General features: G+C 34.5%; 2 protein-coding genes across 3 annotated transcripts; both read left to right on the top strand.

The window, feature by feature from the left end:
• Nucleotides 1-1,583: 1,583 nt before the first annotated feature.
• LOC120766314 (indole-3-acetaldehyde oxidase-like) lies at nucleotides 1,584-7,518 on the top strand. Of its 2 annotated transcripts, XM_040091733.1 has the most exons (8): nucleotides 1,584-1,784; nucleotides 1,840-2,116; nucleotides 2,202-2,374; nucleotides 2,558-3,295; nucleotides 3,800-4,033; nucleotides 4,100-4,541; nucleotides 4,775-6,130; nucleotides 6,201-7,518. In XM_040091733.1, exons 2-8 carry the CDS (start codon nucleotides 2,077-2,079, stop codon nucleotides 7,004-7,006), a joined length of 3,789 nt encoding a protein of 1,262 aa, XP_039947667.1. In that variant the 5' UTR covers nucleotides 1,584-1,784; nucleotides 1,840-2,076; the 3' UTR covers nucleotides 7,007-7,518. The 2 variants fall into 2 exon arrangements, with proteins under 2 accessions (XP_039947667.1, XP_039947666.1); XM_040091732.1 differs by having other exon boundaries at nucleotides 1,584-2,116.
• A 481-nt stretch (nucleotides 7,519-7,999) lies between these two features.
• Nucleotides 8,000-12,785, top strand: LOC120773479 (indole-3-acetaldehyde oxidase-like). The gene is given in 7 exon segments (XM_040102403.1): nucleotides 8,000-8,159; nucleotides 8,231-8,403; nucleotides 8,484-9,227; nucleotides 9,703-9,936; nucleotides 9,999-11,954; nucleotides 12,010-12,487; nucleotides 12,555-12,785. Coding segments are annotated over 7 exon segments (3,813 nt in total). The 5' UTR covers nucleotides 8,000-8,119; the 3' UTR covers nucleotides 12,743-12,785.
• The last annotated feature ends 3,261 nt before the right edge of the window (nucleotides 12,786-16,046 follow it).

Here is a 16,046-nt window from a genome sequence, read left to right as displayed (position 1 = left end):
ATTTGCGTCTACAATTTTAAAATTACAAAATTTATATTTACAAATATTATTTTGAATCAAAAAATAATAATTTTGATAAAAACCATTTAATAAACAAATTTATCAACACTTTAATGTGTGTTGCGTGAATAATATCTAATAGACAAATAGCAATAAAACAATACCGATGACGATAAAATTTTTGTTTTCAATATAGCGTAGGTCGTAAGCACGCGGAAGTTAAATTCATTGTGATCCCAAACGCTTACGTTCGATCCCTGAAATTCATGAAACTCAATTTTTTTTATTTTATTAATTAGAACTTTAAGTTATTTTTATAGCATATTTTCCTTACTGGGATAGTTAAAACAATTCAGAAAAATCGAAAGAACATTCAAGTGCTGAACACATAGAGGGCGACAGACTGCAAGCGACATGTGTCAAATATTAAAATACACACGTTCTTATGGACACAGTTATGTAGCTGTACAGCTGCCTCAATAACTGTGTCCTTAAGAGCCTGTGTATTTTAATATTTGACAGATGTCGCCTGCAGTCTGTCGCGCTCTATGTGTTCCGGGCGTTATACGAACTTATGTCAACAAATATGACAAACACCCTCATGTTAATATATACTTATTTACATACATATGTATGTATGTATGTACAGATGTAAATGTACACTAATGCTTATTTTTTTTTACTTCACATCATGATTCAAATAATGATTAAGTTCTTCTCCGGAGAACATGTATGTACATATGTATATACATAACTATGTCTTCTGTCTTCTCTTTTGCTTTTATTCAGAATAGAAAACAGCGAGTTTTTCTCAATACAAATCAATCGATATACTTATGTACATATGTACATAATCAAAACAATAGTCTTAGTTGAAACGCCCAATATTTAGTGCTTACTTACATACTTATAACCCTATATCTAGCTCGATTAGTTTTAGGTGATACAAGCAACAGTTAGGGGATCAAAACTTCTACTTTGTAACAATATGTTGCTACTTATGTACATACATACATATTACATATCCCTGGCTTGGATTCTTGCAAGTTGCTAGAGTATAAAATGTTCGCTTACACCCGAACTTAGCCCTTCCCTACTTGTTTTTGTTTGTTCCTTTTAAGTAATAAGTATGTATTACTATATCTACTTACATATAATTACATGTAATACCATGCAAATTCTCGCAGTACGAATAGATAGATTTACACGTAAAATGAGTTTTGTTACACGTTTTTTTTGCTCGGATTATTTTTTAAATTGGCCCTGAGTTTTATATGAAAATGTTTTTACACGGTTTTTGTTTGCACGAGTAATTTACTGTCCCACTACTACTGAGTTTACGCAAGTTATACAAATGATTTTAATTTTGATAATTAATTTTCGTTTCATTAGTAAGCATGCCGCACATACTTTTCTATTCATCTACATACATACATACATACATATATACATATGTACATATGTATATGTACATATATGTATATGTATATATATTGGAGTGCCTGTATGCATCCAAGGTATTCTCACAATATTGTTTCAGTATTTTACATTCGATTTTATAGTAGTTTGTTTAGTATTCACTTCACTAAAATTTATCTGTACAAATTTATTTCCAACCACTCAAAACTACTTTTTGCGCCCGAAATGGTCGAGTGCATTTAATACCCGACTACTATTCAACGGTTCTTGGGTTAAAACACAACCATGGCAAAAAACACAAATATTTTATGTTTTTTTCGACAGAAGATGTCACATCTATCAGTTGTTTGGAGACGCCAAAATATGTACATATATAAAATTATATTTCTAAAATAACATATAAAGCCACACTTTAAATAGCAAGGAAAAGTTAGCCGAAAATTGAGAAAAACATTTATTCTTCGCTTTCATCACATCATTTAATAACGCTTCAAATACATCCATACAATGTGTTTCCACTAAACAAACACGGTTTATCGAAAAACTAGTTGTGCGTCAAACAGCAAGCAGTTCAGACCACGTAATAATTGTTAAATTATTGAGAGGCAAATAAAAGTGGACATTCATAGAAATTTTGAAAATTTTAAGCTAAAAAGGATGACAACCACTTTCAATATCAACGGTTGTAAATACAACGGTAATTGTTAAACCTATAGCTTTGTATTTTTGTTGTTGGTGATTTTTACTTTAACTAATTTTACTTACATACTTCGTCATTTCAGTAAATCTTATAAATTTTCCACCAGACATCACTCTTAATACTTTTATACGGGAATATGTGCAGTTAACGGCTACCAAATACATGTGTTTGGAAGGAGGATGCGGCGTTTGTGTATGTGTCATTAAAGGTAAACAACCCGTTAGCGGAGAAACCCGTACATGGGCTGTTAACTCAGTAAGTAAATTTTTGGGCCAGGTCCTTCTCCACCTACTCTTACCAACGGTGTGGAAGTCTTCCTCTTCCTCTGCTTCACCCGGCGGGTAATGCGTCGGCGAACGATATTCGCCGTTGCCAATGCCCAAAGGATCATGGATCAAATTTTATTAACAACAAATAATTTTCCTTTATCTCTTAAAGTGTTTAACTTTACTAAATACATGCGTGGATTGGGAGATTATAACAGCTGAGGGTATTGGCAACAAAAAAATTGGCTATCATCCAATACAGAAACGACTAGCCAAGATGAATGGCACTCAATGTGGTTTTTGCTCTCCTGGTTTTGTTATGAATATGTACGGTCTTCTTGAATCGAAAGGAGGAAATGTTAAAATGACGGAGGTTGAAAATTCTTTTGGTGGCAACATTTGTCGATGTACTGGATACCGTCCTATATTGGACGCTATGAAATCATTTGCTGTGGATAGTACTGTACAGATTCCCAAAGAATGTATAGATATTGAAGATTTCGAGCTTTCCGACTGTCCTAAAGTCGGTTCGCAGCTTAGGGAAACTTGTCAAAAGCCATTAAGTTACTTGACCTACCCCGACGGTACAAAATGGTATTGGCCGCGAACATTTTCTGAACTCTTTGAAGCACTTTCCAAAATACAGAAAGAAAAATTCATGCTTGTCGCAGGAAATACAGCACATGGCGTCTACAGGAGGTCATTAGATATAAGACACTTTTTTGATATTCATGCGGTGCCGGAGTTAAAACAGCACTCTATAACTAATGAAAAGGTAACACTTGGTGCAAATATAAGCTTGACGGAAGCAATGGAAATTTTTGAGCAATCTGCACTGAATCCTGGCTTCGAGTACTGTCAGCAATTGAGGGAACATTTTGATCTTATCGCAAATGTGCCAGTTCGTAACGTGAGTATTGAGAAAGTTTTTTTGAAGAAACTATTTCCTTGGTTTGATTCTTTGTTTGAGTAGAAAATTATATAATATTATATTAATTGGGTTTTGTTGGTACACATACACACATACCTGTACATGTCAAAATAACTTATTTCTTCATTTCAAACATCCTTTTCCAGCAGTTTGTTAGCATACAAATGTACAATTTTATTACTATTATTAGAAGACATTTTAATAAATACATAGATATACATATGTATACATACATATATCTAAATGTGAAGCGAAGTGGAACAATGATTACTGTAATTGTTAAGTGAGATTGCGAATAGCCAACATTCACTGACCTCATGATTTTAATGACAGTTGCAGTTGTAGAATTTATAATAAGTACTATGTATTATGGACGCTGTTAATGTACTTCTCGTTCAAAAATAAATATTTTACTGCAGTATATTTAAAAATGAAATATAATAATTTAAATACGAAATAAAAAGATTATTATGTTTTTCCCAGTCTGGAACATTGGCAGGCAATATCAACTTAAAAAAATACTATCCGGAATTTCCTTCAGATGTATTCATAACATTCGAAGCTCTTGATGTTCAGATTATTGTTGCAGAAGATGCGTCTACATGGAAGACCATATCACTAAAAGAATATCTAGCTTTGACGAACGACCAAATTATTATTATAGCATTCGAATTAAGAGCTTATCCAAACGACAAATTTGTGTTCGATTCCTACAAAGTAAGCACAGAAAGATATAGCACCTTACAATAACAATTAGTTCTACACATATCAAATAAATTTTAGATAATGTCCAGAGCTCAAAACACGCACGCCTATGTAAATGCTGCATTTTTATTACATATGAATATTCCAGAAGGCAAGATTGTACATGCTCGTATATGCTTTGGCGGTATAGCACCCGATTTTGTACATGCTAAAGCAATAGAATCTGCATTAGTTGGTCAGAACTTATTTGAAAAGGACACTATTTCGAATATATTTCAAAATTTAATTATCCAACTGCAACCTAATGCTGTTCTTCCGGACGCTTCACCTGAATACCGAAAAAGTCTTGCCGCTGGTCTACTTTACAAAAGCCTATTAAAAATCGCACCTAAAGACAAAGTGAAGGATGAATATAAAAGTGGTGGCAACTTACTTCTACGACCACTTTCATCCGGAACTCAATCTTTTGAAACTATAGAAAAATATTACCCAGTTACTGAAGCTGTGCAAAAACTTGAAGGTGAGCCACATAATAATTAATATTCTTAAGAAAAAAACACCACCAGGTTGGTAAAAAAACATATACTTAGATAAATAACGTGAAGTCAATGAATACCTACAGATATTACTATATTGGTTAAAAAAACATACTATAGTATAGTACGTAAATAACCGAAATTATAATTTTTTAATTTTAACTTTATAATTTATAAGATATAGATATTTCTAATTAATTATATTGTTTATATTAAGCCATGATTCAATGTTCCGGAGAAGCAACTTATATGAATGATGTACTAACTTCTTCCAACTCGGTATTTTGTGCTTTTGCTACTGCAACAAAAGTTGGCGCAAACATTGAAAATATTGATGCTTCTGAAGTTTTACAAACTCCAGGTGTGATAGCCTTTTATACCGCAAAAGATATCCCTGGTTTGAATTCGTCATGTGATCCAATATTCGGATATGCATCTGAAGAGATTTTTTGTAGTGACATTGTTAAATATTACGGCCAACCCTTAGGTGTAGTGGTTGCTCAAACAAATGATATTGCCAACCGCATTGCCACAAAAGTAAAAGTGACATATTCAAATAGTGTACCAGAACATAATATTTTAACCACCACCGCAGAAGTGCTTGAAGCAGATGAAAGGAAGCGAATTCATATGATAAAAACTACAAAAGTCGATGAAATAAAACTTTCACAGGAACCAGATATTAATTCTAAAGGCGTTTTTGAAATAGGTGGGCAATATCACTTTACAATGGAGCCGCAAACTACTATAGTTGTTCCTTTTGAAGAAGGACTACACGTATGGACAGCAACACAGTGGATGGATCATACTCAAAGTGTAATAGCAAAAATGTTGAAACTTCAGGTAAACAATGTACAGTTGAAAGTTCGCCGCCTCGGTGGTGGATTTGGAAGTAAAATTTCACGTGGAAATCAAGTTGCCTGCGCTGCATCATTAGTAGCATACAAACTAAATCGACCATCTCGCTTCGTGCAGAGCATCGAATCAATGATGACCTCTAACGGAAAACGTTGGGGTTGTCGGAGTGATTATGAATTTCACATAAAAGCCAATGGAAAAATTCTAGGACTTAAAAATACATTCTATCAGGATGCAGGATGCACACTCAATGAAAATCCTATTGACGGACATTCTGTTGTTTGCGCAAAAAATTGCTATGAACTTTCTGACTTGAACACTAAAATTGTGGCCGAAGCTGTCATAACGGATGCACCCAGTTCAACTTGGTGCCGTGCACCAGGTTCCGTAGAAGGAATAGCAATGATTGAAAATATATTGGAACATATTGCATTTGAAGCAAATATAGATCCTGTAGATGCACGATTAGCTAACTTAAAATCTGGTAACAAATTGGAGCAGCTACTACCGCGATTTATTAATACCACAGATTATCGTAATCGACGAAAGGAAATTGACGGCTTTAACGAAAATAATCGTTGGATTAAACGAGGGTTAGGTGTAGCTATAATGGAATATCCAATTTTTTATTTTGGTCAATATTCAGCAACAGTTTCCATTTATCACGTAGATGGTACTGTAGTTATATCTCACGGAGGAATCGAAATGGGTCAAGGTTAGTAAATAAGGTTATAATGTATACTTAATTAAACTGATCAAAAATTACCTGTTATTATTGTCTTAAGGCATTAACACGAAAGTTGCTCAAGTGGCAGCACAAACACTCGGTGTACCATTAACTTACATTAAGATTGAATCTAGTGACACTATCAATGGTGCAAATTCTATGGTTACTGGAGGTGCTGTGGGCAGTGAAAGCCTTTGCTTTGCAATTAGAAAAGCTTGCGAAACTCTTAATGAACGTCTTAAACCAATTAAAAACTCGCTTGGAAAGGAAGCTAGCTGGTTGAATGTTGTGCAACAAGCGTGGGGGAAAGCAATCAATATGATAGTTAGTGATCATTATAAAGAAGGAGACATGCAGAATTACAGCGTATATGGTTTGGCTCTAACCGAAATTGAAGTAGATATATTGACGGGAAATAATCAAATAAAACGTGTTGATATATTGGAAGACGCTGGTGAAAGTCTTAGTCCATATATTGATATTGGTCAAGTGGAAGGATCGTTTGTTATGTTGCTCGGATACTGGCTTACGGAGCAGTTAATCTATGACCGGACAACAGGAGAACTTCTAACAAATCGCACGTGGAATTACAAACCTCCGGGTGCAAAAGATATCCCAATAGATTTTCGCATAGAATTACTGCAGAAAAATCCAAATTCAGCAGGATTCATGCGTTCAAAAGCAACAGGTGAACCACCGTGTTGCCTAGCAGTCAGTGTAATCTTTGCTGTTCAGCATGCTTTGCAATCTGCTCGTAATGATGCTGGACTAAAGCGTGAATGGGTTCGTTTAGGTGCTCCAACAACACCTGAGACTATCGCACTGAATGCTGGAACAAATGTGACCAAATTCTCTTTCGCATAACCACACGGTGAAATTAGTTATAAAGAAACTCGTACATTGTTCAATATTTAAAACTTTTTGGTGACTGGGTATTTGGAAGGTATTATTACATAATTACATATACCATATGTGTAATTTTATTGTTGTTACGTTTCGCTTAAATACATTATATATATACATATGTATGTATATTGCAATTGAATTGATTTTTTATTATTATCATTTTATTTGTGAAAATAATGTACTCTTATCATTATCTCTTATCAGCGAATACAAAATTATTTTTAATTTAGTACATAGTGTGTGTACTACATACACATGTACATAATTAAAACTGTTACGTTGTACATAAGTACTTGTGATACCGAATAACAAAAAGTCAAGACAAGCTAGTGTTTATTTCGGAGGATAGTTGCACATTACTCTATTATATTATCGCCATTTTTAAAAGGTCTTGAAAGAAGATAGCACACAGTATATAAACTTTTCTCGTTTAGCATTTGACTTGAAATAAAATAATAATAACCCAAGTACTTGGTGGTTTTTCTTCTCCGAGTATATACATACATATAATGTGTGGGAATTAATTCAATTGAGCGATCAGTTATAGATATATATGTATATATCAACATGCAATTGTCGATAATGTATGTAGTTGTTATCGTCATAATTTATATAAAATAGCCCCAGCAGGAAATTCGTTCGACTGCTGATATACGATTTTGCGATAACAAATTTAACTTAAACTTAATTTAAAATTAATTTTATTTTATTTTATAATTGAATAAATAACATGTGAATTTGTCATGTTTTATGTTTTAATATTTGGGTTTGCAATTAAAAAACGAATAACTTTTTAAAAATGTACAATGAATTTTTAATATGGTTTAAATTAATTAGGAATATATAATAATTTTCCGGCAGGTTAGTTAAGAGTGTAAACAAATACACTTAAATATATACTTACACATTTATATAACTCGCTCTCAACAAAAGTATTTAAATTTTAAAATGGTTAATAAATAGACAGTGGCTGACGAACAGTCAAGCATAACGGACGAGTCTTTTAGAACAAGTGAGGAATACCATTCACTAGTATTTACATACATATGTATATAAAAAAAGAGTAGCAAAATGTCAACAGGCTTTTCAATTAATGGTAAAATTTACAACAGTGAGTACATTTATAGCATAAAATTGTGTACAATTTGAACTATCGATGTATTTAATCACAAATTTACGCAGTTTCATTGTCCAGTCTACCAGCAGATATAACATTAAATACTTTTATTCGTGAGTATGTGGGACTTTCAGGTACAAAATTTATGTGCCAAGAGGGTGGTTGTGGTGTATGTGTTTGCGTTGTTACGGGAAAACATCCAATTACTGGAAATGTACGAACATGGACCGTCAATTCTGTAAGTTGAATTTGTTTTAATTTAACCGTTAATCTTATCAACTATTTAGCGAATAAAAATATACCTTATTATATTAAAAGTGTTTGACATTGCTGAATACGTGCGTAGATTGGGACATAACAACCACGGAAGGTATTGGTAATAAGAGTGTTGGCTATCATCCAATTCAGAAACGTTTGGCCAAAATGAATGGCACTCAATGTGGATTTTGTTCGCCTGGATTCGTAATGAGTATGTACGGTTTACTGAAATCTAAAGGTGGCAATGTTACTATGGAAGAGGTGGAGAACTCTTTCGGGGGCAATATTTGTCGCTGTACTGGTTACCGACCTATATTAGACACCATGAAGTCTTTTGCTGTCGATAGTGCAATCGAAGTTCCTGAAGAGTGTCAGGATATTGAAGATATCAATAATATAATATGTACAAAAACTTCAAATTTGTGCAAAAGCTCGTGTACTATCCTCTCAAAACGACCGCCTATAAATTATAAGGACGGTAGTGATTGGTCTTGGCCCAAGTCAATTGGTGAATTATTCTCAACTATCGAAAAATTAAAAATTAAGAAATATTTTTTGGTTGCTGGTAACACTGCTACTGGTGTTTTTCGGCGCGATCCGTTTATTAAAACGTTTATAGATGTTAATTGCGTGTCTGAACTGAGACAACACAGTATTACTCCAAAGGCCCTAACTTTAGGCGCTAACTTAAGTTTAACAGATACAATGGCAATATTTGAAGAGGCAGCTAAAATTAAAGGATTTGAATACTGTCAACAACTTTGGAATCATTTCGATTTGATTGCAAATCTACCAGTCCGAAATGTAAGTACATAATTTTAACAATAAATCTATTTAGGACTCTAATTATACCGTGAATATGACAGATTAAGTTTGCACGAAGTGCCACTATAAAGTATGTATATAAAAGATCAGCCTTACGGTTCGATTTAGTTACGTCCATCTGTCTGTTCGTCCGTCGGTATATACGCGAACTATTCCCTCAGTTTTTGAGATATTGATCTGAAATTTTGCATACGCCCTTTTATCCTCATAAGCTACGCATTTGTCGGAACCGACGATATCTGATCACTATAAGATATAGACGTCACACAAACTGTTCGATGAAAATCAAATTCTTGTATGAGAACTTTGATAAATTATCTTATCGAAATCCGACATAGATTATTGTCTTAAGTAATTTCCCAATTGTTCAGATCGCACCTCTAAAGGCGAAGCTGCTATTCAAACTTATTTTTTGCTTTAATATTCAATTGTAGCTGTGTAACTTATTTTTCAGATGGGTACTTTGGCAGGTAATCTTATCATGAAGCACAACCGTAATGATTTTCCCTCCGATGTGTACATCGTTTTTGAAGCACTAAACGCTCAAGTGGTACTTCAAGAAAGTCTCGTAAAAGAAAAAGCAGTAACAATGACAGAGTTCCTGAAAATTGATATGAGTGGTAAAATTATTAAAGCAATTATTCTCCGACCTTACATACGTGAGCAATATATTTTTGATTCTTACAAGGTAAATATAATATTTCCCATTTCACTATAGTATTATATTTTTTATAATCTCATATGTGATAGATTATGATAAGAGCACAAAATGCACATGCCTACGTTAACGCTGCATTTCTAATAAGTGTTGAAAGACCAAGCCTTAAAATACAAAATGCCCGTATTTGTTTCGGAGGTATAAGTCCTGGCTTTATTCATGCGATGGAAATCGAAGAATTTATGAAAGGAAAACAGCTATACGATTCACAAGTTATAGCTAAGATTTTCTCAATAGCCAGTAGTACTTTCATTGCTGATTCAGCCCCATCTAATGGTTCGCCTGAATATAGACAGAAACTTGCCGCCGGTCTTCTTTATAAAACCATATTGAAAAATACTCCAGAAAGCTTAATTCCACAGCGATTACTAAGCGGTGCGGAAATCCTCAAGCGTCCAGTCTCCTCAGGTAAACAATTGTTTGAAAGTATACCAGAAGATTTTCCTGTGCACCAACCCATTGAAAAATACGAAGGTTTAAAGCAAACAGCAGGGGAAGCAACTTATGCAAATGACATTCCTGTAGCAGTAAACCAACTGTGGGCTGCTTTTGTTACTGCTAAACTTGTGGGGGCTACGGTAGCAAGTATTGACACTTCTGCCGCATTTAAATTACCAGGTGTCGTTGCATTCTTAACATCCAAAGATATCCCAGGAAAAAATACAATTAGCGGCGATGAACCCATGTTTTTCTTGGAAAACGAAGAACTATTTGTTAGCGGTGCAATTAAATTTTACAATCAGCCTATCGGGGTAATAGTAGCGGGGTCAAATGCTACTGCTAATATGGCTGCCGAATTAGTAAAGATCACTTATGACGGCGAAGGAAGTGAAGTTTTTCCTACTTTACATGATGTTCTCAAGAGCAGCCGCTCAGATAGAATCAATCATACGGTTAAGTCACTCATAGAAAATCTAAATATTGAAGATAATTATGATGTATGTGGTTTAGGAAAATTGGATTTGGGTCTGCAATATCATTTTTTCTTGGAACCGCATACCGCTGCAGTTATACCATTCGAAGGTGGATTGGAGGTATATGCAACTACTCAGTGGATGGACCTTTTACAAGGCGTATTAACAGAATTACTTGATATGAAAAATAACGAAATCCAAGTGAAAGTACGTCGTTTGGGTGGCGGATTTGGTGGTAAAGGAACTCGAAACTCCTTTGCTGCTTGTGCTGCATCTTTAGCTGCCCTCAAGCTTAATCGCCCGGTGCGTTTTGTTCAATCTATAGAATCGATGATGAATGTTCTAGGAAAGCGGTGGGCTTTTCATTGCCAGTACGAATTTGACGTTAAACATACAGGAAAAATAGTTGCTTTGCGTAGTGAGTTTTATGAGGACGCAGGATATCAATCCAATGAATCACCAATGGGTCACACTGTTTTAGTATCAAAAAATTGCTATGAATTTACTGACAATTATAAATTGGATGGCTATATGGTTTTAACCGATTCACCCAGTAACACACCGTGCCGAGGGCCTGGTTCAGTGGAGGGAATTGCAATGATTGAGAACATTATCGAACATATTTCTTTTGAAACAGGACTAGACCCAATCGACGTACGAAAAGCAAACTTAATTCCAGGTCATAAAATGGAACAAATGTTGGTATACTTTATACAGTCGACTGATTACAAAATGCGAAAGCAGAAAGTTAAAACATTTAATGAAAATAATCGCTGGTGAAAGAAAGGTTTAGGGATCGCCATCATGGTACTCCATACATATACTTGGATATTTTTTATTGGATATTTTGGACAATTTCCCGCCACCTTGGCTATTTATCATCGTGATGGCACTGTCATCATTTCGCATGGTGGTATCGAAATGGGTCAAGGCATGAACACAAAAATAGCACAATTAGCGTCTCTTGAGTTAGGCATACCAGTGGATATGATTCGATTTGAAGGGAGCAATACTGTCAATGGTGCCAATAGCATGGTGACTGGAGGATCAATTGGCAGCGAAACACTCTGCTACGTATATATTTTCCGATTATTGCATATTTGTCTCATTAAATTTATATATATTTTAGGCGGTGCGTAAATGTTGTAATATAATTAACGAACGTCTGAGAAATGTCCGGCAATCACTTAAAAACCCTTCATGGTTAGAAATAATACAAACTGCTTATAATCAACACATTAGTTTAATTGTAAGCGAAGATTGTAAGCCTAACGACATGGATCCGTATACTGTTTGTGCTTTAGCCCTTGTTGAAGTGGAAGTCGATATACTTACCGGAAATTATCATCTTCCTCGTGTGGATATCTTGGAAGATGCAGGTGAGAGTCTGAATCCAAATGTAGATATTGGACAAATTGAAGGAGCATTTATAATGGGTCTCGGCTATTGGACGTCTGAAGAAATAGTTGTCGATGAAAATACTGGGGAACTGAAGACGAACCGAACATGGAATTATAAACCGCCCGGAGCTAAAGACATACCGATAGATTTTCGCATTGAGATGTTAAGCGGCAGTCCAAATGTAGCTGGGTTTATGCGATCTAAAGGTATTATTTGTTAATTTGTATCTAATCATATATGGTTTTTTTTTTTTTATAATATTTCTAATTTCAGCAACTGGAGAACCAGCAATTTGTTTGGGAATAGCTGTAGGCTTTGCTTTGCAAGAAGCCTTACAGTCTTCACGTTCTGATGCTGGTTTAGCGAAAAAGTGGATTCCCTTAACTGCGCCTATGACACCGGAGCGAGTTTTGCTACATTCAGGCACCGATTATAGCATGCTGCATCTGAATTATACTTAATTGTACTAATTAAAATGTACTGAATTGACTAATTTAGAAACTTACTTACTTAGAATATTATACAGAACACAGATATGTATGTATGTACATTTATAATCTTCTTCTTATACAAGTATATAAAAATGAAATGCCTTTTTTTGTTTGTCCGCGCATTACGCCCGAACCACAGCACGGAAAGACGTGAACATTTGCACAGGTATTTCTTAGGTCCTGGGGAAGGTTCGAACGGCGGCCTTGTTTGCAAAATCACCCCCGATTTCGCAATTAATGTCTACATATGTACATCTATGTATTTATAACTTGAAAATTGGTAATGATGAAGCTTGAAACCTCGGAGCGGCCATATGCTACTTTCTATCGTTTTATGTTAAAAGTCACAACATGTCATAAATAAAAAAATTATATTACAAAACATAAGCATGTGTTCAATATTCATGTAAGAATTATTTGATAATTTTTTTCTTCAAAAATACAAAATAAAATCACACAGCTATTGACAGGGTACAATGGTTTTTGTTTACATTTTTATACTCTTGCAACTTGCAGGAATCAAAGCCAGGGAGGTCCCTTAAGATGAGAAGCGTTAACCAGAGGATCGGAATCCAAGGAATTTTATATACACATATACATATAATACAACTTATACACTGACCGACATATTCGGCTTAAGGTTTATTAGAAAAGCGAAAATTTGTATACTTGTATAGTAAGCAGTATATGGGAGTTGTAGTAGTATCGACCCAATTTTATTTATTGACTTCATGCCACATATCAAAAATATGTTCCCTGGATTTCATTAAAGTACAGTACATACATAAGTACAATCACCAATCACATAGTGTTAAGTCAGCCGGATGTTCGAAAATGCTTCCAATAGTTATATGGGCTCTAGGTTAAGTTTTCGCACAATTGTATCTATTCTAGGCACAAGTGACATTTTCGCTAAAAAGTTAAATATAGATACGGGGTCCACATATTCGATACCTAGGGGTTTTGGTAGGATTTGGGCAATTTTTGGACACAACGTTTTATATTTTAAAAAAATTATTAGTGCAAATCCCGTTTATCCCGTTGTATCAATTTCTTCCTGATTTCTGCACTGGAAAGTGAAAGAATTAAAGGGAATTTAAAACTGCGTATCAGAGTTGGACAAAATTGTAAATTCATTAATAACAACGAGAAATAACTAATTTTAGTGCGATTGAAAAGTGAACATTTGTGTAAATAAGTGCTGTGATTGTATAGACAGAGTTCAATTCTCAATGTGAATCAAATTTAGATTGCAGCAGAGCAGATTGTAAACATGTGAAAAGCAGCATTTTTAAAATTTCGAATAAAATATAAATTACTCTCAGCATCACCGTAGGCAATGCAGGCAAATGCATTGAGCCTTACTTGTGTTATGCAGGCATCAACAAGTTTCATTAAGAAAGAAGTGTGTATCAGAGGTAAACAAAATTGTAAACTCATTAATAACATAAAGAAATAACAAATTTCAAAGGAAATAAAATATATGAGAGTAAATGACTCTCAGCATCACCGCAGGCAATGCAGGCAAATGCACTGAGTGGCGCGCCGTTACTTGTGTTATGAAGGCATCAACAAGTTTCAATAAGAAAGAAGTGCGTATCAGAGGTGGGCAAAATTGTAAACTCATTAATAACATAAAGAAATAACAATTTCAAAGGCAATAAAATATATGAGAGTAAATGACTCTCAGCATCACCGTAGGCAATGCAGGCAAATGCACTGAGTGGCGCGCCGTTACTTGTGTTATGAAGGCATCAACAAGTTTCATTAAGAAAGAACTGCGTATCAGAGGTGAACAAAATTGTAAACTCATTAATAACATAAAAAAATAACAAATTTCAAAGGCAATAAAATATATGAGAACAGGCGAATGACTCTCAGCGTCACCGTAGGCAATGCAGGCAAATGCATTGAGTGGCGCGCCGTTATTTGTGTCATGCCGGCATCAACAAGTTTCAATAAGAAAGAAGTGCGTATCAGAGGTGGACAAAATTGTAACATGAAGAAAGAACTACTTTTAGTGCAATTGTAAATGAAAATTTGTGTAAATAAGTGATGTGAAATAAAATGTGAAACAACCTTTAACGTTCAATGAGCATTTTGCTTGAGTGTGTGTTAAGAAAAGTATTGTGATGTAAAAATAAAAATAGTGCAAGGAATTCATGCTAGAAAAGATTACCGGGAAGTGCTGTTGACTATAAGGAGCACCAAATGTATAGGTGGGTGCGATTAAAAGCGAAAATTTGTGTAAATAAGTGATGTGAATGTATGGACAGAGTTCAATACTCAATGTGAAACAAATTTAGCAGAGCAGATTGTGAACATGTGAAAAGCAGCATGTTTAAAATTTCGTATAAAATATAAAATAAAATATATGAGAGCAGGTGAATGACTCTCAGCGTCACCGTAGGCAATGCAGGCATATGCACTGAGTGGCGCGCCGTTACTTGTGTTATGAAGGTGCTGCGTATCAGAGGTGAACAAAATTGTAAACTCATTAATAACATAAAGAAATAACAAATTTCAAAGGCAATAAAATATATGAGAACAGGAGAATGACTCTCAGCGTCACCGTAGGCAATGCAGGCAAATGCATTGAGTGGCGCGCCGTTATTTGTGTCATGCCGGCATCAACAACTTTCATTAAGAAAGAAGTGCGTATCAGAGTTGGACATAATTGTAACATAAAGAAATAACTAAAATTAGTGCGATTAAAAGCGAATATTTGTATAAATAAGTGATGTGAACCAAATTTAGATTGCAGTAAAGGTTTGTAAATATGTGAAAAGCAACATTTTCAAAATTTCGTGTAAAATAGTGAAAAGAAAGTGAAAAATGTGCGAAAGTAGTTGGAAAAGCATTAAATTGTGAAACAACCTTGAACGTTCAATGATCATTTTGTTAAAGTGTGTGTTAAGAAAAGTGTTGCGATATAAAAATAGTGCAAGGAATCCATGGCAGGAAAGACTACCGGGAATTGCTGTTGACTATTAGGAATAACAAATTTAAAGGTGAGTCCTTTACATATTTAGTTGCGGCTATATCTTCATAAATTATAATTTCATCGCAATCTTATCTACAATCATTCAATAATTTCCAATAACATATATATTAACACAAATGCGCAGCTTTTATACGCTCTATCATAAAAAAAAAACAGTTGAGAAGTACAGCCAGAGAACCCAAAACAATGACAAGGTGCAACCAAAGAACGTAAAACGATATACGTTCTCTGTGGATACTATACAAATGTCGCCAACAATAGTTGAAACCA

The sequence above is a fragment of the Bactrocera tryoni genome, chromosome 1 (assembly GCF_016617805.1).
Source record: "Bactrocera tryoni isolate S06 chromosome 1, CSIRO_BtryS06_freeze2, whole genome shotgun sequence".
Classification (NCBI taxonomy): Eukaryota; Metazoa; Arthropoda; class Insecta; order Diptera; family Tephritidae; genus Bactrocera; species Bactrocera tryoni.
This window is presented reverse-complemented; position numbering and strand designations above follow the sequence as displayed.

Coding starts and splice junctions, on each gene's coding strand:
- LOC120766314 (XM_040091733.1), top strand. CDS start 2,077: ATGACAACCACTTTCAATATCAACGGTTGTAAATACAACG. Junction 2,375..2,557: donor GTACATGGGCTGTTAACTCA/GTAAGTAAATTT, acceptor TATCTCTTAAAG/TGTTTAACTTTACTAAATAC. Junction 4,034..4,099: donor TTGTGTTCGATTCCTACAAA/GTAAGCACAGAA, acceptor AATAAATTTTAG/ATAATGTCCAGAGCTCAAAA.